This window comes from Hemiscyllium ocellatum, chromosome 6, assembly GCF_020745735.1.
Source record: "Hemiscyllium ocellatum isolate sHemOce1 chromosome 6, sHemOce1.pat.X.cur, whole genome shotgun sequence".
Classification (NCBI taxonomy): domain Eukaryota; kingdom Metazoa; phylum Chordata; class Chondrichthyes; order Orectolobiformes; family Hemiscylliidae; genus Hemiscyllium; species Hemiscyllium ocellatum.
Window position 1 is genome coordinate 15,256,467 of NC_083406.1, and position 25,003 is coordinate 15,281,469.

At 37.9% G+C, this 25,003-nt stretch overlaps 1 protein-coding gene across 4 annotated transcripts in view; it reads left to right on the forward strand.

The window, feature by feature from the left end:
- LOC132816364 (ankyrin repeat domain-containing protein 10-like) overlaps positions 1-25,003 on the forward strand; it is a 58,499-nt gene that overhangs the window by 26,436 nt on the left and 7,060 nt on the right. For 3 of the 4 annotated variants that reach the window (XM_060825826.1, XM_060825829.1, XM_060825827.1), the window contains exon 4: positions 15,108-15,352. In XM_060825826.1, the coding sequence (XP_060681809.1) occupies positions 15,108-15,352 (245 nt within the window). Of the gene's footprint in view, positions 1-15,107; positions 15,353-20,013; positions 21,470-25,003 lie in introns of those variants that run through there. The other variant, XM_060825828.1, reaches the window with a different exon arrangement.

Here is a 25,003-nt window from a genome sequence, read left to right on the forward strand (position 1 = left end):
AAGAACAGGGAGTTTGATGAACATTGACTAGATTGGGTAGAATTAGCAAGCCCCATGCCCAGGAATTTCACACAGCAAGAGCATGGATTGGAATTTTGGATGCAGTCAGTGCATCCACGTCCAGCTTTTAATTCTAATTGTGAAGGCAAACTTCCTAAAGAGGGCTATTCCATTAATCTCCATTAATGGCCCAACTCCAGTAGGTATCCCTACCTTATACAATCACTTAATAATTTCACAATATGTGTAACCTCTTTAGCTGCATATTGTCCTGTTCTTGATTGGCTTCATAACCCTTGTAAATTAAACTTTAAAATAACCAAAAAAAATTGTTAGGCGCACTGTTTGTTCAAATGTGAAGGTTTTATTTCAAACGCGTTCTTTAGAAATAGTGGATTTTCACTAAATTTAATCAAAGTTCCTTTAAAGCCTTGTTCCCTTTCAACTGCAAGTGATGATTCTCACAGTAGTGTCTAGTGACCCTAGCCAACAGTCTTTTGGATTTTCACCAAGTTCCCAAGTGAGTTCCTCAATTATTTAAACAAAACTTGCGCGGTCTAATTGGTCGCATTTGCATTACTCAAAGGTTTAACTCCATAATCGGCACACTAAAATTTTGGCAGTTTTGCTTAATGTCTAGATGGTTTAATACTTGTGTCATTAACAAATTTTTTTAAATGCACAAACAAAACTACTACATTTGCACTATGATTTGTTAACAGATAATTTTGCAGGTATTGCATTTGCATTCTATTTTTTAGTTGATTTCCACAACATTAGCATATTTCAATTGGGCAGGAAATGCTTTTATCGTGGTTTGTGTGCTTTTGAATTTTATTTGATTCCCCTTAGTGCATAGTTAAAGATTCTGTAAGCCAGAAAGACAGTGTTCATTTGCTTTCTTTTTCTTCTACTTCTCCGTTTCCAAGTTCTTTCCAAATTAATCTGTGCTACTAGCTATTTATCATGCAGTCTGTTTTCTTCCTCCATTCGGATATCATTAGAAGATTTGCATCACTCAGATATGCATTCACATTATTAGGACCATCTTATTATCCATTCAGTGAATGCAGGCTAGGTACAAAAAAATCTTTTACACTTCTTGCCAATGTTGCACGCATATTAATTGCCGAGCTGAAGGAATTTGCAAGTACTTTGCATCTCTGGCTAGCTGTGCATAAACACATACGCACGCTCACTCCGGCATTGTTCAAACATAATTGCAGTAGACCCTGTGACAAGACATTTGATGAGTTCAAAAGTCCCAAGTTCTGTGAAAGACACTTGTCCTCTTTGGAAATGAGACAACTAGCAGAGTACAAGGCAGTTGAACGTATACCCCCATATAAGTTATGCAGTGATGCTGTAAATAGTAACCCCTTATTTATTCTTAGTACTGTGGATAGGGAGTACACAGTAAAACTCTGGTGTGTCCCTTTATGTACTTTCACCATAGTCATTATTATGTTGAGATACAGTTTTCTTTTAAAATATCACATTTGTTTCATTTAGAGAAAAATGTGTGAGAAAAGAAAATTAACAAATGAAGGGATTTTTAAATGAAATAGTTTTAGCTAGCTAGTATGGATAGGGAGAGTTCAACAAGGGCTGGCAATGAGATCCGATCCATTCATCTTGCCTTAATTTAGCAAGAAGAAGTAAATGAAGACGCGTTATTCAGGAATTTTGGTTTCTAAGACCAAAGATTAGTGCAGGTTGGGCAGGTATCAGTGGATATTTGTACATTGTGTGTTGGTGTTGGCTTTGATTGTTGACTAAATATTGAAATTTAATGACAAAGCCAACAGCATGACTTGCAGGTAGTTTAGTGTAAGCTAAGGAAGTGATACTGTTGTATTATAAAATGTTGATCAGGTGAGGGGTGTGGGAATTGAGATTGAGTGGGCTCAGGAATGACCATTCATCAGGAATTAAAGTAGGATGAGGACACCACAATTTAAATGCATTACTTTTTAATAGGAAGGAAATATAGAAGGTGGGAGTGGTGAAGCCAGTGGCCTTGCAGTGAGGTGCAAATGAGACTCTGGGAAATGCAGGAACTTGATCCGAAAGTACAAACTACTATAAACCGAAGGAAAATTAGGATATATTACAAGCAAAGTAGACTCTTGAATGATCAGAGTAGATGCAGGTTTTGGATTGCAGGCAGAGAGAAATGAAACATTTATGTTCAATGATGAGGGTTGGTGTTGTTGGCTGTTGATTTCTGTTGCCTTGGATTGAAGTGGATGCAATGATGTAGTTTCATTGGAAGGGTTAGCAGAAGTTGTTGCAGAACAGTGAAGAAAACATCAAGTTTAGTTTTGGTTTTCTGTGACACTTCTTTCTGAAGTAGAATGCAAGTGTTTGCAACATTTGGGACTTGTTTTTTGAAACTCTTCCATAATCAGCTTCCTACCCACAGACATTGAAAATAAATATATTTTGTTTTGAGTGTCACTTCTTAATTGAGCCCTTGTCGTTACTACCAATTTCTATTAGTTTCATCATCTGTTAACCCTTGTTAAATATCATCGAGGAAGAAACTAAGTATGGTAAGATTTTTGGAAACTCCATAATTATTATTGTCGGGTTACTGCTTTGTTCAGTATACGTGTTGTTTACAACTGATGCCATGGTTGCCTGCACTAGTTTCCTAAATATAACATGGATCTAAAAATCTTTCATCTTGTTAAAAAAAATGATGGAGGTAGGTGGATCAGGAATGCTAAAGAAATTCTAATCTCTTTCCTATCTGTATCTATTATTGTCATGCTCAGTTGCAGTGGGTGTATTGATCAAGTTAAACAGTCAGTGTCTTTTTCTAGTTTGGTTACAAGCTGTGCTCCCAAATTGGATTGTTGCTGCTGTTGGAATTTGTGTTAATGAGGTCTTTGGTTTCATTTTTTTTGTAGCAAATGCTGAAGAGCATTATTTAATTAGGAAACAGAATTTAATAGATTGTAGAGAGGTCTGTAGGCAATGTCACTGAGGTTAAGTTGGGAGCAGTGGATTGCAATGGGGGGAGGTGGGGAAATGCATTCTCTTGCTAGGAATAACCACAGCATTCACTGAATTAAAGGGAAAGTATGTTCATCTTGGAATGAAACAGCTGTTTAGGAATAGAGTACCCTTTGGAGTGGAGGGTAGTGTAAAGAAAGTGGCAATTCTCCTGAACAGAAACAGGAAGCTAAAAGTGATACATCCATGGGCAAGAGATGAAAGTAAAGAGGAAAACCCGAGGCATCAGTTAAACCCTTCCACCTGTGCAGTTGTGTTTGGTGAATGTTTGTTTTTTATAGGTACCCATGGCCGCTGTGTTCAGTGAGGTTAGCCTGAAGTCCCTAGACCCTCCAAGGTTTCTTAATAGGATTCCTTCCAAAGTGCAGTCATGTACAGAAAGAAGTAACCTTTTACCAGGACATTAATTTTATTACGACTTGTATCAAAACGAAGTCAAGTTCTAAAGGTATAAACGGGCCAGGTAGAAATAATGAAATGATCCAACATGGTGGTAGATGAAATTAAATAAAACTGTTAATTTATTCTTGGAACGTAAAATTCTAAATGGTCAGTTGTAGTTGGATTCAACATAATTACATCCACCAGTCAAAGCCAAGTAAACTAACTGTAAAATATTTTTCAGAGGGAATATTGGATAGCTGAAGAATGAAGGCATCAAGTACAGTTAAAGTGAAACTGCCCACAGCATAACTAAATTAGAAGTTGGGATATCAGAAATTGCCCCAACTTGAGGGCTTGGGGCACTGTGGATACGAATTTATTAATATGTAATTTTTCACCCATTTCAGAGTAACCTAGAAGTAAAATGTTTCCATCTTTTGCAGGTAAATACTTGGAATAGAGAAATGATCCACAAATCATGCAGTTTAATTCTCTTTTCTTTTATAGCAGCATTGTAATTCTACAAACCTCATTCTGTATGGAGCCCACGTTAGTATATGCTGCTACAGAAATTAAAATACTCCATGAATGGATAGATGTATTCCATATATTTACGGCCAGTACAGGACTTGGAAATAACATGAAATGGGTTAAACGGCATTATTAATTCAAGATGTATTCATGTTCGTGTTTCATTGTTAAGATTACTTTCACCAGCACCCCTTAATCTGTTTTATTTGCCATTGCCCATGTAACTGTAACAGTGCAGAGAATTGAGTCTTTAAGAGATTGAAAAATGTCAAATGTTTTCCAGCTACGTAATTTGAATTTGACTTGATTTTGAAGTAATCCTAGAAAGGGGGATCATTCCCAATAGAAACGCTGAAACTGCCACAGGGGCTTCATGGAAACCTTACAGTTGTGGCATTGAGTGCGCAGTATCGCTTCCCCTCAGCACACAAGGCATACCGTTGAGGTATTTGTTGTGGTGATTGGTTTTAATGCTATGTAGGAACTGCGTTATAGATCTTTTAGTTGTGCATGCTTTGTTTACCCTAATTTAAAATTACTTCAGATATGTAAACTAATATAGTTAAGTTGAGAAATTTTTGTTTAAATGTAAGTTATACACAATTTTTCAAAAAGAAAAGTGGTTTACTTATTGTGCTTAATTGCCGCATGATTGTAACCAGGAACAATTTGATTGTTGAAAGCGATATGAAATTTGCAGCTTATATAGATATAACTGCTTTCCTGTAAAGAAAACTGCAGTAACAGTATTAACATTGAATTTAATAACGTAGCTTAGAAAGAAATAAAATTTCCCTTGCAGTTCTTTTAACACCGCACTTCTCATTCTCCCTACTCAATCCTGTGTGCCACTGTAAAGCAAAAGGACCCCGATTAGTTGATCATTCTTACAAATGAAAATTAAAATATCATTTTAGTTATGGAGTCATACAGCATGGTCCAAGTAGTCCAAGCCAACCATTTTCCCAAACTAAATTAGTCCCAGTTGCCTGTGTTTGACCTATATCCCTCCAAACCTTCCTATTCCAGTACTTGTCCAAATGTCTGTTAAGCGTTATAACTGTACCTGCATCCATCACTTCCTCATAGTTCATTCTACATATGAACCATTCCCTCTACTTTTTAAAAAAAAGGGTTGCCCTAAATGTCCTTTTAAATTTTTCTCCTCCCACCTTAAAAATATGCCACATAGTTTTGAATTCCCCACCCTAGGGGAAAGACCTTTGCTATTCCCTTTTTCTGTGCCCCTCATGGCTTTATAACCTCGTAAAGTCAATCAGATTTGTAATTGGCTGTTTGTTATCTTGACTTCAGGATCCACATTTCCCTTGTCATGTATCTGTAAAACCACTAATCTACTCAGGAGATTGTTTGCTACATAGCCCAGTCAACAATAAATTCACAGTAATTTTTGGAAAGTTATTTTCTAAAATTACATGTTTAAAAGCAAATAATTCAGAATTATTTTTTCTGAAATGCTACGATTTGTTTCTCATTTGCCATTTTCAAAAGCAGTCCAATTTGTTAGGTATTCAGATTGCCAAGCTAGTAACTTGATTGTGTGACTCAGTAACTCTGATTCATAACTTCATTCAAACAGTTCTTTCAGAATTGACCACAAAATGAGTTGTCTTTTGTTTCTGAATGCTAACCTGTTCTGCATTGCACACACAGGTAACAAAATAGTGACTGGCATCATTTTGCGCACCTTTTTGTTTGGTAGATGCTCCTGTTTGTAGGCTGACTCATTTCCCAGTCTTAAAGCAAGAAATTATTTCCTTCGATTTATTTTTTTACCTTTCTGTTAATGTAACCTCAAATTCAAGAGAGAGTTGGAACTGTGCCTCTGCGTGGACATGATGCAAGAATCCGCCGAGACCAAGATTTCACAGGAAAGCAACTGCAGTGATGATGCGTAACAACTACATTGGGCTGCACTGGAGATGCACAGATTATTTATAAGCCACTGTGGCATCATAAACTTTATATACACAATTGGATCCCCATAGGTTATGTTACAATCTTTTGATACCAATACCCTTATTGTAATCGTAATTGTAATATTGTCACAAGGGTATCAGTACCATGTAGTAGTCAGTCATGAGAGATGTTTCTTGTACAATGTTAACTAAACCTGTGGAATATCCTTCCAAATGATTCTGCATTCTGTCCTCCCATTCTTCGGACACATGTTAATATCTGGCCAGTCTGCTAATTCAGGTAGGTAGGAAGATCCCAGTACCTTCAAAGAAGAACAGACATTTTTAATTAGAGTCTCAATCAATTTTAGTCCATCATATATCAACACCAAAAATTAATTAGCTGTTATTCAACATTTAAGGAATCTGGAGACAACCAATTTGTGCACAATGTGGGTGATTGTAGAAGGAAGTTACTCACCTATGTGAAACATTCAGAACATCTTGAAGCAATTATCTTGCATTGTCTAACTACAGTTCTTGCTTTATTTCGTTCTTCCAGTTTTGGGTTAGGTGAATAGGATTTCTTCCCCTGTGTTCTTTTTTCAGCATTATCAATTGGCTAAAGTAGATGATGTTTGGCAGGTCCCTTTCCTCTGTGCTCCAGTGATTAATAAAGCCATAAAAAAAATCTTTCAGCATTACTCCTGTCAAACACAGAGTACTTGCCTGGATGCTACTATGTTTATAATTTTGGCCTAAGTTTTACCTTGATTTGAGCAATGCTATTACTCACTTCTGTGATGGAACGAAGGGACAGTAGATGCCATTTCACCTCTCAAGTGCACTGAGCCATTAATTGGACCATATTTGATCTGTACCTTAACTCAATTTTTTGCTTTATTGATACCCATGTTCAATAAAACATTCGAGTAAAAAATGAGGTCTGCAGATGCTGGAGATCACAGCTGAAAATGTGTTGCTGGTCAAAGCACAGCAGGCCAGGCAGCATCTCAGGAATAGGGAATTCGACGTTTCGAGCATAAGCCCTTCATCAGGAATGAAATCTTGGTCTTCAGGGGTCCAATTGTCCAATGTCCATCTACCAAGGAGCTAAATGAACTTCAGATGATCGCTTAGAAACTGATGATTTAGTTTGGAAAGAATTTGTTACATCTGTTGAGTTTAATAAAGTTATTTTTTTCTTCTGGATGTCATGCAAAACAAAAAGCAAATGCAGTGATAGAATGGCGATGGAGTTTCCATGTTTTGGGCACAATGGATTCCCGTTTTAAATTTATTGCTGAATAATACATTTTTGCTAGTAGGAATTATCAGGGGCCTTATTTTACTACTTAATGGTAAAGATCGAACAGCATCGGCTACTGAAAATGCAACAATGTAACATTGGGAGGAATTCTAAACCATATGAAAGGAGCCAAAGTTGGGTTTCAAAGGCCTAAAGATAGTTAGATAAAGAAAATTTTCTAAGAGATGAGTTCTGATTTCATCATTTTTTGGAAATTATTAATGAGACAAAGTGTGTGATGCATCTTAATTTCAAGTTTATTGAGGAAGAAGAACAATGGCATATTTGGAGCTTGGAAGAAATAATAAAAAAAAGTGGATGGGCACGCCTGTAAATAATAAATTTAAGAACCGAGAGAAATAACATTTTCAGTACACATTGCAAGGATCGAACAGATAAAAGTGGAGATTGTGAGCAGTCAGAACACGCCTGCAGAAGGTTGAAATGACATCGGTGTGAGGAAGGAGCAGTCACAGAAAAAATAGCAGCCTATTGGAAGGAAAATTGAAAAATCAATTTTGGGACTGAAAGGGTAGACTGAGGAAAGAAAGTAATTGACAATATGATTTGAGCAATATTTGCAATGGTACATGATACAAAGCTTATAGTTATGTTCAAGATGATGATTCACCAAGAATTTTGCATTGTTGCCACTAAAGGACTGCACATCAACAACAAAATATTGATGATTGTGGTTCACCTTGGAGTGTAAATTGAATTAATAATTCAAACCTTTTATTACTTTGGCAAGTAAAATACCAGCAAAAGTACTTGAGGGTTGATGGACTCAAGAAATTTTGCTTCACAATGGAGCAACAGACTGATGGAACGAGATTGTGAAGATGGCAAAGGACAGGGAACGTGATTTAAGCATACTTCGATGGCTGCCCCCACAGCCAGGGGTCTTTTCTTCAGTACCAAATTCGGCAAGGTAGCAGAAATGGACAAAAAAAATCGGCTGCATTCTGAGATCGTCAAACCTGGAGTCAAAACATTAGTCCCAAAGTTATAAGCACAAGATGGGCCTAATGGGTGACTGTTTTTCTGTAGCCAATAATCTGATTTGTATGCTGAAAAAATTTCCATCTCGTCTTAACTGAGGTGCATATTCTTACATTATTTTCAGAATTTGCTCCAATTATTGGAGTTTTGAATTTTCACTAGGTACAAAAACTGAGCGGTATTTGAGTTTGAACTGACTCACATAAAATATTTTGTGAGTTTGTTCCACTGTTGATTTATATTGGACATCTTGAGCTGAGGTAGTGGACCTTCTAAGCAAAACTGAATTTCTATTTTTATTTAAATTAGTTACCAGAAAAAAGTGCAGGAACTTGTCACTGTTCCAGACTGTATTGTGGTCTGGCAACCTCAAATTTGACACTAGCAGAAAACAACTAAAGTTGCAAAGCATATGTTTAATATAATGCATGCATAAGAAGATCAGCATAAATTCCAAGTTTCAATCCTTTTTTTGCCCCTTTTCTGTGATGTCTCTTGAGTATTTTAAATAAATCTTGATCAAACATAAATGTGTTTCATTTATTTCACTGGTTTGCTTTTGAAAATGGGAATATTTAAAATCATTTTTAAATCGTGATTTGGTGTTTGTCTATTTTTTAAAACCAAACTTTAAAATTATTCCATTTTAAATGCCCTTGCTTTTGAGTATAGCATTTATATCTCCAATCCACCTTTCTATTATATGCCCATTCAATGAACTATCAACTGCAATAAACATTCATATCACTTAATCAGTGCCTTCCTAAGTTAGACTTGAACCTGAATGCTGTAAACTTATTGTAGTTTAACCTAACGCTCTCTTAACAGAGCTGACCAGCAAAATTGGAGGGTAGACTGTTAAGGGGACCACTGGCTTTTGTTTCCACAGCATTACTCTTTGTTTTTAAAGTGATTTGACATTGCACAAAAGCATGTCTACAGGCATCCCTATTGTGACAAGCTTCCCCATGTTCTTGCTCCATTTCAGGTTATGCTTGAAATGTTTATTTTGACATCAGACAATTGTTCTTGCTGTGAACAGGTCGTGTACACCTCACTGAAGCCATCAGTCATGTGAAGTCAGACACAGGTCTAGGCAATTGGAGTTATTCCCATTTCCCTGTGACTCTTGGTAATGTTAGTATGCTACGTATCACTTGTTTTCTTGCCACTTAACTTTCATGGACTGGTACTATACAATGAATCCTAGCTGCTTCATATGTTGGTGAAGAATCTAATTTTAAATCATGTAAAAATGAGGAAGCACGCTATCAAGTACAGAGATTTTTTAAATAACATTTGCTATTAGGACTTTGAATTCAATGTAACATTGACCTTTTATAATCTATGTGTAACTTTGTTTCTGTTTTAAGTTGGTCAATCAGTATTAGGCCAGATGCTAATCAGCATGATTGTGGATGTTACACAGTAACCAGTAGTCAGACATTCACTAATGGTATGCTTTTTTTGACTGCATTCTGTCTTTGATCTAGTGGAACTGCATTTAGGATGTCCAGAATCACTGTCATCACTCCATTCAAGTCTGTTTTGACATTGCTGTGAGAAAGAAACCCATGGCTCGTGCACATCAAGCTTTGTATATCTTGTGAAAGGTGCATTGGTGTACCAATGAACAATTAGTGTTCATCACTTTGTGTTATTGGCTGACCATTGTTAATGAACTTGTTGGGGTCAGCCAGACTTGCCACTTTCCAGAATCTTTGAATGCTGGCTTCCAGCTTGCAACAGTGAACACTAATGTTGTCTTTGGCTTTCTTGCACATGTTGGGTCAAGGGTTTTTGCCCATCGGTACCCTACAAAGTTGACCTAAAGTTGATTACATATCATCTTACTCCCCACAGTAGAGAGAAGAAAGATAATATTGTTAACAATTTTTTTGATCGTTTCAGTCCTGACTGGGAATATATTTGAAGATTAAGCCATTACATTGAATGGCCTACATTTGTGACAAATCCTTGTTTCTGGATATTTTTGATCAGCCTGTTCTCACATGACTGGGCTAAATGGGACTAGAACCTGGCACAGATATGATCTTTGTGTTTCTGTCATGTACTGTCCCATATCAAGTGGATTAGTCGTAAGAGAGAAGTGCTGTAGTCACTACCGTGTTTGTGCATTACAACATGGGGCTTAATTGCTCTTTGCTGCAGCTGTGTTATTCGTCTTGAATTTCTCTCTTTTATGTTAAGTAGCTTCAGCAAGTGCAGAAGAGCAGCTGAGTGGAAACATTCCTTATTAAGTTGTTGAATGCCATTGACTGGTCAGATTGCATATTTTTTGCAGTTTGGACCACAACTTGGCAGAATACAGTTTTCATGTTTTTGTGATCTTATTGACTTAACAGCCTTTGTGCCATTCCAGGTGAATTTGGAGCTTACTTCAGCTCACTCTCTACTGTTGATTTCCATTTCACTCAAGACTAGTGACTGAGCAAAACAATTATTTCGGCATCAGGTTGGGTTTTATTTTATTCTAGCTGTTCGGTCATTGAGTTCCATCTGTGTCCTAGCATTCTCTTATTTTGTAACATTAGCTGTGAGATAATGTCTTCGAGAAACCAGAACTTGAAGTGGTGAGGATGAATTGTGCTATTGAATATTGCCATTGTTGCATTACACACAATGAAGAATTAATGGAGCATCTGTGTTTTTTTGAAAAAAAATGCGATTATACCCTCCAGCCTCCACTTGACTTGGGACTTGGTTGCAGATGAACGAATGTGCTTGTGTGGTGTTCACACTCGAATGGGATTATCAACTCAGTGAAGTATTCTCTGTACCAATGAATGGTTTGCTACTGGTCAGTGAAGCTCCATTCATTTATCTACCTCATCAAAATGTTTCTTCATCTTTCTGTCCAAGCTGCAGATTCTTGTTTGAAGTGTTAGGTCTGTGTTTGACCTCTTTGCTGTTAACTCGTAGAGATTCTCTGCTAAATTCATGGGTGCTTCAACTGTAATCCTGAGTTCATTTCCACAATAGCTTTGGAACCCTTGGAAATGTCTGTAATGTTTTACCCAGTGATGGATATTTACAACAGAGCCTCCTGGGATAGATTATTAATCTTGTATTTTTCCAAAGTTGAAGAGGAGTGTAAATAATACACTACAAACCCCACTAAACAAAAAGTGACTGATTTAAGTATTTTTTTTCCAATTACACATTGAATTAATAAATTTGAAGCAGCACTGATTTATGTCCGTTCAAGAAGAAGGACACGGAGGTGGGTTAGTTTGGGGTTTTGTTATTGTTCATGAACTGAAATGGAGACCAGTTCTTAGACTGTTTAAACGTGGTCTTGCCGAAACACTGCTGGATGCAGTTTTGCTGTCGATTTTATCAGGATCGGTTCTTGCATCAGAACACTTGTTTGCCAGACAGTGCTATCAGGGGTGTCAGGTCTATTCTCTAAAATAAATATCTTATTTTTTTAAAAAAAACTTGCATTGCACGCATCCTTTCCACAGATTTACTTCAGATAGACCTAGTTCTTCCATTGTCACCTTTAACCGCTGTAACTTGCTAAGTCAATATAGCCTATTACTCTCTCAAGTGCCAACAGTGTCTTCGCAAGTTTTGGTCATCCACAAGTTGACCATATGCAATCTCGTGAACAGTTTTAACTTCTTGAAGTGTTTTCTTTAGTTTCTTGCCACTGCCTCCAACCCCTCACCCAGAAAACTGGGAGTTTGAGCATACTCTTGTTATTAATCAAAATGAATCTCCATCACTTAAATATTGTTAGATGAAATTACTATCCGAATATGCTAACCTGTTGGATTTTTTTGTTGTTTGTTTGTGTATCTGAAACAGAGTGTGTGACCACGAACAAAGTGTTCAGCCAGCTAACCAGTCAACTGCAGGATTTGCCCCTTTGATGACCAATTTAATCTTTTTGGTAATTGTGTAGTTTGGAACAGATTTAATAAAAATACTTTGCAAGTACAAATTGCATGATTTATTTTTCAAAAAAGCATCCTGAAAATCTGGCTTTTGTTTCCATGGATTCTTGATTTGTTGACCTACAGGACAATGGATGAATCAATGGATGCTCAAAACTGTTAAAAAGAGCTTAAGAACTCTCAAGTTTAGCAACAGTGATGTTCTAGGATTCTGAAAGTAAACCTAGCTCTTGAACATTGGCCTTACAGATTTGGAAACTAATATAATATGCCCTAATTCCAAACTTATTACCAGCAAAGCCCACTGTCTACAGTTACACTTAAGATTTGATCATTCTCATTTTACAAGATATTGCTATTTATAGTTATAATCGCAGAACTTAGGCACAGTATTAGGTGAGCAGAACTTAGTCACAACTTTGGATTCATACTGTATAGTTCTATTGGAAGTGCTGATGAAACCGAAGAAGTTAAGAATTTCATGATGGAAGGTGTGGATGAGCTTTACATTGTCAGTGAGAGCAAGTTACAGGCAGGGATAGTCTGAGTGGTGGAACTGGATGTGTTGCTGTTAAATTTAGCCCACCATCTCTCTATCTCTTAATAGAGCTATCAGGCTTACAGCCAGTACGTAGCCCAGAAGAAGAATAGATGGATTGTGATTATGTGTGGAGTTCCTTGCATGAAACAAACCATAGAGCTTTAATTTTTTGCCAGTGTTTATGTGGAGTTCTAGCAATTTCATGAGTAGATTGTAGTCATGTACAAAAACCATGCAGAATTGAGAAATAAAGCAGTATGTTATTAAGATGGATGTGGGCTATGTGCCTCTATTTATAAATGATAATCCGAAAGGCAGTGATATATGAAAAATATTGATTGGGGATGTGTTTGGGTTCTGCTGAATGTGAAAGTGTAGCCTTTGAAAGCAGGACCTTGGCTAGTTGCTCTGACATTTAGAATGAGAATGCAAGATTTAATGTCACAGAAATAGTCAAAAGACTAGAGAGAATCAAGAAGGGCGGATTGACCAATTGTGCCCAGAGTCAAGAACGTGGAAATGCTAGAGTAATGTGGAATGTCGTAGGTGACTGACCAAGTGCGATTGAATCCATTTGAACTGTCCCCTTCTTGGACTAGCTACTTATCTAATGGCTGAGAGGAAAAAGGAAGTTAGAAATTGGGCTGTTACTGCAGTGGCAGTTGTTTGAGCTTATTGAGGAGCATAGTAGTGGGATAGGTAAAGGGGTTTGGGGGGGCATCCAATGCCTAATAATGGAGATTATTGTCAATGACTTTGAGGTATTGGCTAAGGGTGAAATTGTGGATGTGAGAAGTTGGTATATAGAAGAAAATAATTTAATGAGCTGTAAAATGCTTTTGGGTGAGGGGTAGCAAGTGGTTGGTATTTTGGGATAGGGGTTTTAGTGGGACTGAGGATAGGTGGCATTTGTTTGAAGAAGTTGCACAGGTATTGGTCTTGGCTTGAGGAATTATGGCAGTAGTTATTTTGAAGACAAGGAAAATGTATTATTGTACTAGGTCAGAGAGGAGTTGGACGCACAAGTATTAGATGTGGATAGAACTGAAGAGAGTTGAGAAGTAAGGTGCAAGTTTGAGAAAGTCAGCTATGGATGAAGTGGATAGGAGGATATCAGGTGAGAGTGCAGTTGAATAGTAACCATATGAATAAATGTATTTGTTAAAAGTGATAGCATGTGGAAAGAGCAGCTTTGAAAATATTCTCATTAGATTATCTACAGTGTGGAAACAGTTAATTCATGAATACATAGGCTCGATGTTGATGTTTTCCATTACAATGTTTTTGATACAAGCCAGTACTGATGTGTCATTCTGCAATGTGGATGTATATGCACACTTCACATCTTTAAAGGGTTTGACTGGTTTAGTGCTCAGAGGCTGTTTCCTCTTAGCTGAAGAGTCCAGCATTGAGTCACAGTCTCAGCATAAGGGATTAGTCATTTTGAACTGAAATGAGGAGAAATGTCTTCATTCACATTATTATAAATCTTTAGAATTCTGTAGCTAGGAGGGATTTGAATGGTCTGTTGATGGTAGTGTTCAGCATTCCGACTTCTTTTGACTGTAGGGAATGAAGGGATATGGGGAAAGGCAGGATTCTGGAGTTGAGGTAGAATATCATCCATGATTTTATTGAGTGGTACAGCAGGGTTCATGGCCCAATTGCTGACTCTTATATACTGATTAAGGCTCTAGCTAATATTCCAGAGAAGTTGATGAATGTCAAAAAGAACTTGCACAATTTGGACTTAGCTCTGAATGTTAACTGGTAAATGGGACTCATGGAAGTGGCACTTCCCTCACTGATACTTGCAGTTTCAAATGCAGTTATAATCTGTTGATTTTTGACAATTCACAGAGCTAAACAGGAGTGGATGGTGGGATCAGATCCTGCAAAAAATAAGTTAGCTGCAGAGAAAATGAGGCATCAAAAATAGAGAACAGTTTAGAGGAGTAATTCAGTTTTAAAAATATCATGTTTAATTCTCATGTTTGCCTACTTGCACCTGAGAAAAGATTTGGTGTGAGCCATCATTTTGCAAAACAATTCCAGGGATATCTGATTTTCAGAGATATTTGTTAACAATAATCAGTTTAACAATCAATTGCAAATATGTTGTATAAATGAGGGAATTTTTTTGAAAAGTGTAGTTCTGTTTGGAAGTCTTTTTAAATAAAAGATATCTCTGTTCATGGTTTGCTATTTTCTGATAAAATTGTTTCAAGTTGCCAAGTCTGACTTTATAATCAAGTGAAGCTGATTTAAATACTTAGAAAAATCAAATGTGTAAATGTTGTAATAATACTTGGATACTGTTATTAGCAGATTCCTTTACATTATTTACTGTCATGCAGTTTTTCATATCGCCTTCTACAATGTGCCCTAACTAATCTTTCCCACATGTCCAGCTCTATCCTATGTGTGAAATGTTGTGATAAGTTAGAGTGTAATTGTTTTTATGTTCCTTTGTGCAGTTTAAGGAATGCAAATGGGTTGACAGCAGCTGAGCTTGCCCTGGCTCAGGGCTTCCAGGAATGTTCCCAGTTCCTGTGCAGTGTGCAGAACCATCAGCTAAATGGTTTCTATACTAATGGCATCGCCAGTGGTCTTTACCGCGATAACCTGATCACAGATGGCCTAAATGGCTACACAGGAACCAACCGGAAGAGAAGCCACGAGGAATCTGAACGTTGTGGAATCAAGAAGCCGAGAACAGATGGTAAGCACTTTGTGCTATTAGGCGTTTTATTCCAGGGCATAAGGATTCTAGCATCATTCTCTGAACATTGTAACAAACATGTGAATAACAAATATTGTCCAACTTGTTATATTTTAAAACTTTTTAAGCATAACAGGAACCTGTTCAACCCACAGTGCCTGTCCTAGCTCTTCGAAAGAGCGATTTAAATTAGTTCCACTCACTTGCTCTTTCTCTGTGACAAAAGTTCCTGTGCAGGTATTTATACAATTCCTTTTATAAGTTATGGTTGAATTGGCTTCCAAAGCCTTCCATGCATTCTGGATCACAAACCTACTGATCCCATCAATTCCACATTGGAAAGATTAAACTATCAACTGAAATTGGAGGAAAATTTCAGTGAATGCTCAAATTAATTGACAATTTAATTCTTTACGTAAAACTTAACTCTGAAGTGACTCATTTACCTTCATGCTTTGGTTGAATACAGGCCTGTCTTAAGACTGGTTACGCATTTGTCTCATTTTCTAGATTTTGTTTTGCCCATGCTTTTTTGTCTTTTTTGGGGAAACTGCTTTCTAGCCTTCAGTGCTCCATCCCTGTCTCTCCTTGACCCCACCTCTGTCTGTACTGGTTTGATCAGTCCCTCTTGCACAATCTGTAAGACAGTAAGAAGTACAAGTAAAAGTCCGCTCATCAAGTCTGCTACGGCATTCAAGGAGATCACGTTGAAATTAAGAATCTCAGCACCATTTTCCTGCCTCTTCCCAATACCACTAAATTCACTCATTTCTGAAAACTCTGTCATTCTTGGCCTTAAGAATTCTTGACACACCCCCCCCACAGCACTCTTTGGTAAATGATTCCACAGATTCACAACCATCTGAGAAAAAAATTCCTCCTCATCTCTTAATGGGGGATCTGTTACTTTAAGATTATACCCACTATTATATTCTCTTACAAGGGGAAATATCCTCTCTGCAGTAAAAATCTTATGTTTCAATAAAGTAACCTCTCATTTTTCTGAACTTTAATAAGTACAAACTCAAGTTACTCTACCTCACTTTATAAGAAAATCCCTTCATGCCTGGGATCAATCTAGTGAACCTTCTGTGGACTGCTTCCAGTGCCAGGATATTTTTTCTTTGGTAAAGAAACCAGAACTGTTCATAGTGTTCCAAGTATGGTCTGACTACAGTAATGCCTTGTATAGTTAAAAGTTACTTATTTTTATATTCCTTTCCCTTTGAAATAAAGTCCAGCAGTTGATTTGCCTTTCCTCTAAACTACTGAACTTAGATACGAGTTATTTTTGACCTGTGCACAAGAATTTCTAAATCCCTCTGTGCCGTAGCTCTCTGCAGTGTTTCTTTGTTGTATGATATTCAGCTTCTCTGTTCTTCCTGCCACAGTGTATAACCTCATCTGGATGGGTACATGAATAGGAAGCGTTTAGAGGAATATAGACCAAGTCACATGGGCCTAAAATAATTTAGGATATCTGGTCGGCATGAATGAGTTGGACCAATGGGTCTGTTTCCGTGCTGTACATCTCTATGACTCTGACTCATATTATCCCACATTTTATCGCATTAGCTAATCGATCCATTTCCCACCACCTTCTACCATGCTCTCGTATAAGCTTTTCTTAGATTTGGAATCAGTCACCACTTGTGACCACATCATCCACAGTTTGAAAATGTTTCTTCTAATTCATAATTATCTTCTATCCTTCTTTGTGTCTGCATTAGCAATTTTCCATCTGCTAATCTGTTCGACTCCATTTATTACTGGAATAATTCAAACTCAACGTCAATCATATTTTCTCTTCAGGAGGACACGATCCAGTTTGCTCAGTTAGGCCCTCAATCCAGCATTGCATCTTGTCCAGAACAATTTGACTCTTCCTCTCCTGAAGAGCTCAAGCTGCATAAGAAATTAGATTAGATTAGATTATTTACAGTGTGGAAGCAGGCCCTTCAGTCCAACAAGTCCACACCGACCCGCCGAAGCGCTCCCACCCAGACCCATTCCCCTACATGTACCCCTGCACCTAACACTACGGGCAATTTAGCATGGCCAATTCTCCTAACCTGCACATTTTTGGACTGTGGGAGGAAACCGGAGCACCCGGAAGAAACCCAAGCAGACACGGGGAGAATGTGCAAACTCCACACAGTCAGTCGCCTGAGTCGGGAATTGAACCTGGGTCTCTGACGCTGTGAGGCAGCAGTGCTAATCACTGTGCCACCGTGCCGCCCACCATATGTCCATTGCTTTAATAGCAGCAACTCTGGCTTTGTTTTCTGTTCTTAATGACTTCTAACTTTAAAATCCAGTTTTATTTTATTTTACCTACCTAACTAGTCTGTTTGCTCGTCTGCGTTGCTTAATTTATAACTTGTGTCATCTCTCGCCCTCGTCTCCCAACCAGCCCTCCTGTCTCCTGGTCAGCCCTCGTCTCCCAGTCAGTTTTGTACTTTATCCTCCACCTAGTATTAGCTGCTTAGGGTTTGTATAAAGTCCAATTTTAATACTAGCAGACATTTCAGGAATCTCAGTGCTCATTATCATTCCTGATTTCATCTAACCTTTATTTTCCGGGCTCTTGGCAAAGTTATTCTAATAATGATCATGCAACTCATTACTTTGTTCCTATGCTCATTATGTGCCATCATTAAGTTCATTGATTAGGGGTCCAGTTACCTAATCAATGGGTTCACAACGGTCTTAGTTACAACCCTGTCGCAGGGTTTGAGGTGGAGTGTGTTTCCAAGGTCTTGATTCCTGGTCCTCCAGTTAATCCAGTACTTGGCAATAAAATGAACAGGATCTTCATGTCTGAGATGATCATAAACAAGTTTTGATTTTAAAGCTACTTTAAGCACTGAGCTACTTTGCATTGTAATCCCCAATCAATTTAAAAAGAATTTCTCTTAATTTTGTAGCACTGGGTGAAAATTCTATCCTTTTATTTATGTGAGGGAGTGAAATCTTTCTTTGCTGTGTAGATTGGTGACAGGATATTTTTCATGAGGCTAAATTTGTGAGTGGAAAAGGGGAGGTTGCAGGGTTGCTCATTAGAAATAGAGCCTGTCAAACAGGAAGTGACAGAGTAGCTTGAGGCTAGAGATAGAATGTTCCTAAAGATACTGAAGGAAAATACTTTTAGGAAAGCCTGTTCCATCGAGTTTGGAGTAAGCCATCTTCTGTTTTAAAACACAATAAGTGGCAGCCCTCTGTTTTTGCAGAATTACTGTAAATTGTCAAGTGTCTTGTGTAAGTTCGCAATATGCAGATCTGAGCCAATTGCAGGTCATACATTATGTCTGACTGGGTTGAAGACCTAATGAAGAGCTGATTAATGGGTATTGTTGCCTTACTTATTGATTGACCACAGCTAATATATAGGCAGTGGCAGTTTAGCAAAATCGTCAATCGTTCAGTAGCAACCACTCTCAGAGAATTGGAATGAGAACCTTTTTGCACCTGAGATGTTTGGCATGTCCATGTGTACAGTGAATATTCATTTGCTCTTTTCTGCCTCTTCCTTCCCTCTCTGGAAATGATGCCCTGAACAAGCCTGACATTGCCCATGTAGGCACCTGGCCTTGCTTCCAGCCAAGTAGTAGCCCTTTACCAGATGTTTGTGTCTTCAGATTATGGCAAGACACTAGAAGGGTTATCCATTGTCGACTCCAGTGGTGGAGTCTTGCTATACACTGTCTCATGTTGTTCCAACTGTGATATGTTATAATGCTTTTGCTTGAGGTCTATCCCCACCATCTGGCTTAATTACAGACATTTACAAATATTGTTCTAAATTGTTTGTAATTACCACAACAAACAATTTGAAAGATGCTACCTGCAGCAACATGCTTTTAAAAAATTTGCTAATCTGGGCTAAACAGTGTAATTGTGGTGATCTCGTATGATGCAGTTAGAGGCAAGATGTGGAAGCTTTATCTTGATAATGTTTACACATTGCCATCAGTTGCTACTTTACCCTCAAGGATGTTTGCAACACCTGAATACTGCATCATAATTTTTTTCTATAATGAATAGCTCAGTTAATAGCAATGTGATTTAATTTGCCCTTTTAAATGCTTTTGAATTGATTGACTCAAAATATTTTTTAAAAGGCCTCCTTACTCCATTATGTTTTTTCACTTGCCATACAACAGGCAAGTAAATGTAGATAAGATCACAATACGGGGACTGTCAGCATTGAATGCGTTAGGGTATTTTAGAAAATGCTGGCCGAGTGTGATTCCGTTTCATGGTTATCTTGTTAGTTAATTGTTTTCCATCTTTAAATGTGATCCAATGGTTTAACACTGAGATAATTTAAAAGATGAACCCTTGGAGTGCTTGCAAGATGTTTTAAGTATGTTATTGAGCGAAAGCATGATGAAAGGTTAGTTTAGTGTTAACACCACAAAATATTTGTAAAATGAATGGAATTCAGGAAAGACACTATAATAGAATCACAGACTAACAAGGCAGCCTTTTTAACATTGAGCGCATGTCTATTTTGTATGTATGTGTGGTTACAGATACCATCACATTTCAGCAGAACATTCCACTGGACCTAAAGTTAGTCCGTGTATACAGACTGATGTCGTATACTTAAACATGCAAATATGCATGTGTGCTTATGGTAGATTCCCTCCTTCTCACAGCTCTGGGCTTTGGCTTCGGGACAGCAGCTGATGGCATCGCCATGGACAACGTTGAAAGCATTTACACAGAGATCAAGCCTTCAGCTATTTCCAGTGAGGCTGAAGGATTCGCAGCTGAGTGTGGCAGCAATCAGATCAAATCGGACCAAGCTGCTCAGGAGATTGTGTCTGTTAGAGGCCAGGATTTTGAAGTCTTCACTGTCTCTCCCATGCAGACACCATGTCGCTGTATAACTAAATATGCATATGACTTTTGACATTTTCGGTCTACATGTTACAAATTCCTTACCGTTTTTAAATGGGATTCATGAACTAGACAGATACTCTCTAATGATCCATAGCTAATTCTGCTAAAAGTAGGATATTAGTGGTTTTTGAGAAAAAGAATTTCTTAAGACTGGAGAAACACATTCTGAATAGATGTCACCTTGGCCCACCTGATTGCCTGTCTAATATACCTGCAGTCACACTCGCACACTGTTTTACTTGACTGTTTTATGCTGGACAGTAGTGACTACACTCCATTGATATTCAATAGTCTGTGAAGTGCTTTGAAATATCTTGAGGGTGTTATAAGGTGCTCTTGATATAAGTTCCTCCCGCATGGCTTATGTGTGCATAGTATCTCAGTGGAGTCTATAATATCGTTTTTATTTCCATATAACATACTGTTTATGTTGCAGAGGTTTGCATTTCAAAAAGGATGTTAAACCGAGGCCCCCTCTGGTGAGCATAAAATCCGATAACAATATTTCAAATAAGCTTGGAGTTCTTCCTGATGTCCCAGCTAATATTTCCCATTCAATCAATATTGCCAAAATAGATTATTTGGTAATCATCACATTATTGTTTGTGAGAGCTTGATTTGCATAAATTAGTTACAGTGTTCCTTAAATTACAACAATAAATACACGTCAAAATAACTTAATTGGCTGAAGAGTATTTTAGAATGGCATGAGATCATGAAAGATGCTATGGGAATTCAATTTTTAAAAGTTACTTGGTGCATAATCCAAATGCATTGTTAGGTCAAATGTTATTTTAAATAAATACTTTTGATAAATTAACTTTCGTTTCTGCTTTAGTTGGTTTTGTTCCCTTCACTCGCCAAGGCACTGGCTCTTGATGAACAATAGTTCTGGAAAAATATAAATCTTGTACCCGAGCCCGGGCAGTGCTAGGGGCCTGTTTAACAGTGGTAGCATCATAGCTGAACTGTATTTTGTTTTTTCTCCATATCCATGAATTGCTGTTACAACACTGAACACTGTACAGTCAATGCCAGGGACCATGCCTGTTTGTTTGCTCCCCAACTAATTCAAGACACTGAGGGCCAATTAGAGTCTCTTTGCCATCACTCTGGAAAAAAATAGGAATTCTATAGTCCTTGGAATCTTGTCTGGCTCCCACATAGCCTGTTGGATTTGGTTTCTCTCTGAATAAACCCTTGGAGGAACACTTGTTGTTTTGAATTTTCAATTATCCTGGGTGTGATTATTGGTTCAGAAAATTATGAATGTTAAAGTTTTAAGTATTTGTAAGCATATATTTACTGTTGAGTAGTAATTTGATATGAGCATTTTTCTCGTTAATGTCATATTGTGCCTCTGCATAGTTTTAATGTGCAAAATATCATAGTTTAATTGCTGTCCAGGTTTCTGTGCTCTACATGCTAACACTAAGAAACAATCTGCAGGACATTTCAGTTTGAATTAGCTTTCCGTGATGGTTCCGTGTTTCAGTTTCATCACTAAATTTATCATTAAGGTTGAACCACGTATAGTGTAACTAAAACCACGTGTGCCCATTCTTTCTTAGAGACCCAGTGATTCAACTAGTTTGATAGCTGATGTGTCAAAACACTGATCTTCTCCCACAGGATGTTCCTGTTAGGTGCTTTTAATTTTAACTATTGGATTCATCAAAAAGGAGCTTCGAAAACAGGGAGACTGATATTTCTATTTCCTGATTAGCATTGCAGGGTTTCTGTCCCAAACAAGTGAATTTTATAAAAATAACAAGAGGAGAGGGAAAACATCTTGGACCTTAAAAGTAAATAGTATATGGCTGCAATTGTCCATGAAAAGCATTTTAAAGTACACAGTTTATAGAGTTTGAATGATCAATAAAGATAGTTGAGGTATTACTTGTAACGATATTTAGTTTAAACATCGAATTCTACAGAATAGTGAAGGATGAAGGTGTGGAAAACTTACTCTGATTTAGTCCTCGTTGTGGGAAACTAGGGATGGTGAATGTGCCTTTGAAAGGCTGACATTGTACTTCCGTGTTTCGATCTTTTTCTGGCAGGACAGGCAGGAAGTGTGGGGACATGAAATAGACAGGAAGTTGTTTAGTGAAGGAATTAAAACAGGTAGGTATCAGGGAATGTCCAATGAGTGGCAAAGTGCCAGCAGTTTTAAAATTTGTCATTTAGTTTTCCATGCTATTAATGCAAGCTGAGATGTGAAATAAAGTATTGACTGTAGGAGAAACCAAAGATGAAACCTTTTCACAGAGTCGGGAATGTGAGGCGCTCTAGTGCGAGTGCTAAGTCAATTGCAACTTTTAAAAATGTGCTGGATGGTTGGTGACATATATGAAAGAACATGGGGTAAAAAAAAATAGGAAAATGACGTTGTTTTGGACGAGTGTGAGAAAAAGGGTTCAGAAATAAGAGTGTAATATCTGTCCTGAGAATGGCCTCACTTTCAATCAGAATACTCAATGTGCTTTAACATTCTTGTGTAAAACAGTTCAATTACAGTTTATTTCCCAAATGTCTTCTGATGATAAATCAATTCACGAAGGGAGAAACATTTGAGCAAGAGGCAAAGTCTTAGCTGAATGGCTTAATTTGTATTTAGACTGATCAGTGAGATACAGTTGAGGCAGTTTCCACATTGTTCCCTGGAAAATTAGGGGGAGAACAGTTCCCTTTTAACGGAAGAATCAACACTCAAGACTAAAGACTCCATTAGTATGATGGTGGATGCATTTGACAGGAAATAAGAACAGTCTCGTCATGGTTTCTTTTTCAGTCATCCAGACATCTGTCTGCTAGTGGTGTCAACAGATATTCCTCATCCTCCCCACTAAAGTCAGACTCCTCACAGATTCAGTACTTTGAATAGTAAGCGTATTATTGCCATGCAGAGATTTGCGATGTTTGGATCAGCTGGATCAGGTTTCCCGTTTGCATTCAAGAGACTCTGAACTAAGACTAATTTAGTTATTTTGCCCTGTTTGCAGAAAGTACTTGCTTTTGGTGGTTGCTGCTTCTATTGATTTTTTTTTGTCAAAGTGTTCCTCTTCAAGCTAATGTTCTTTTTGCAGTAATTCCCAAGAACAATCAAAACAAATTACCTCCTTTATTTCATGTTCTCACATCTTTCGGTTTCTTTTTACTTGTTAACGGGATATAGGTGTCAGTGGCTCTTGAGCCTTTATTGTCTTTTCAGAAGTGCCCTTGACAAAGTAATGGTGATCTGATACCTTGGGTCAATGCAGTTCTTTGGATGTAGACATATCCACAGTGCTATTAAGAAGGAGTTCCCTGGATTTTGATCCAGTGATGATGAAAAAATGTTGTATATTTCCAAGTAAGGATGGCGTGTGGCTTGGAAAGGGCTTGTGGATGGTGGTGTTCCTATGCATCTCCTACCTCCCCCTAGATGGAGGTTTCAGTTTTGGGAGGTGCTGTTGAAGGATCCTTTGTGTCATTATTAATTTTGGTTGAGACCAGATTATTTGGTTTTAAGATCAATGACCATGGATCTTCCAGATGCATGATTAATTTCCTGTTACTTCTACATGTAAGAAAACCAAAAATTGGTTTATAATCCAGGTTAATGTTGTCCCATCTGTGACATATGGCCTACTTTTAATTTGCATTATCAATTGGAAAAAATGCATTTGACGTCCACGTTGGAGGGATGGGTGAAGATATCAACTTGGTGGTGAAATTGATTGCCCTGAAGACACTTTGTTCTTCTTACATGTTGAAATTGCTTCACCACTGTTTGGGTCAATCCAAAGCTGCTTTGCCCACGTATTGGCATCAAGCTTGCAAGCTCTGTGATAGGCTTTCAGGTTGTCTTTATTGTCTTAAGTTTGGGATATCCACTGGTGTGGGCTCCTTGTGGTCAGCTGGCTGCAGAATACTGCCCTTGTTATTTGGGGATCCTCCTCACAATCCACATGACTGACTCAGTGATGCGTGGTGCTGAATAACAGACTCATTCGGAAATAAACTTGGTGCCAGATAACATTCTCAGCATTGGATCACAGACTCAGTGCCAAATAATAAGCTTGATGCCAGAAAACAAGCTCGCAACTAGATAACACACTCCACTCTCGATGCGAGGGTCATGCTAAATAACAAATTCTATGTTCAATATCTGACCCGATGTTAATAAACAGGTTTGATGCCAGATAACGGAGTTATGCCAATTAACATGCTCGGCTCAATGCTGGCTAGCAAACTTGATGCCAGACAGCAGACTCTCATCAGAAACCAGAATCAATGCCAGATAACAGACTCTCATTAGAAACCAGGATGGGAGCCGGATAATGGACTTCCATCAGAAACCAGGATCGATGTTGGGTGCGGACTTGTACCATAAACCAGGGTCAGTGCCAGATCGCAGACTCTCATCAGAAACCAGGATCACTGCCAGTAAGAGGCTCAGAACATGTGAGCCTGCATCTTTTCCCCATAACAACAGACCAATTTAAAGCAGCTTTGGATCATCATTATAACTGGCTTAACATTCTTGTCTTAATATATTGGCAAAGCACAGCTGAACGTGTTCCAGTCTCGTTGTGAACTGAACTTTAATGGGACATGGCACTTAGTTTCCTACCCTTTAAATTTTGTTTATGCACCTTCAAAGTTTCAATGTCTGGATGAATTTTAGTGCCAATATGCAAACATTATAATTGATATTTCAGTGCTGAAAGCTTGGTGAATGAGGAAGAATGTTTACTT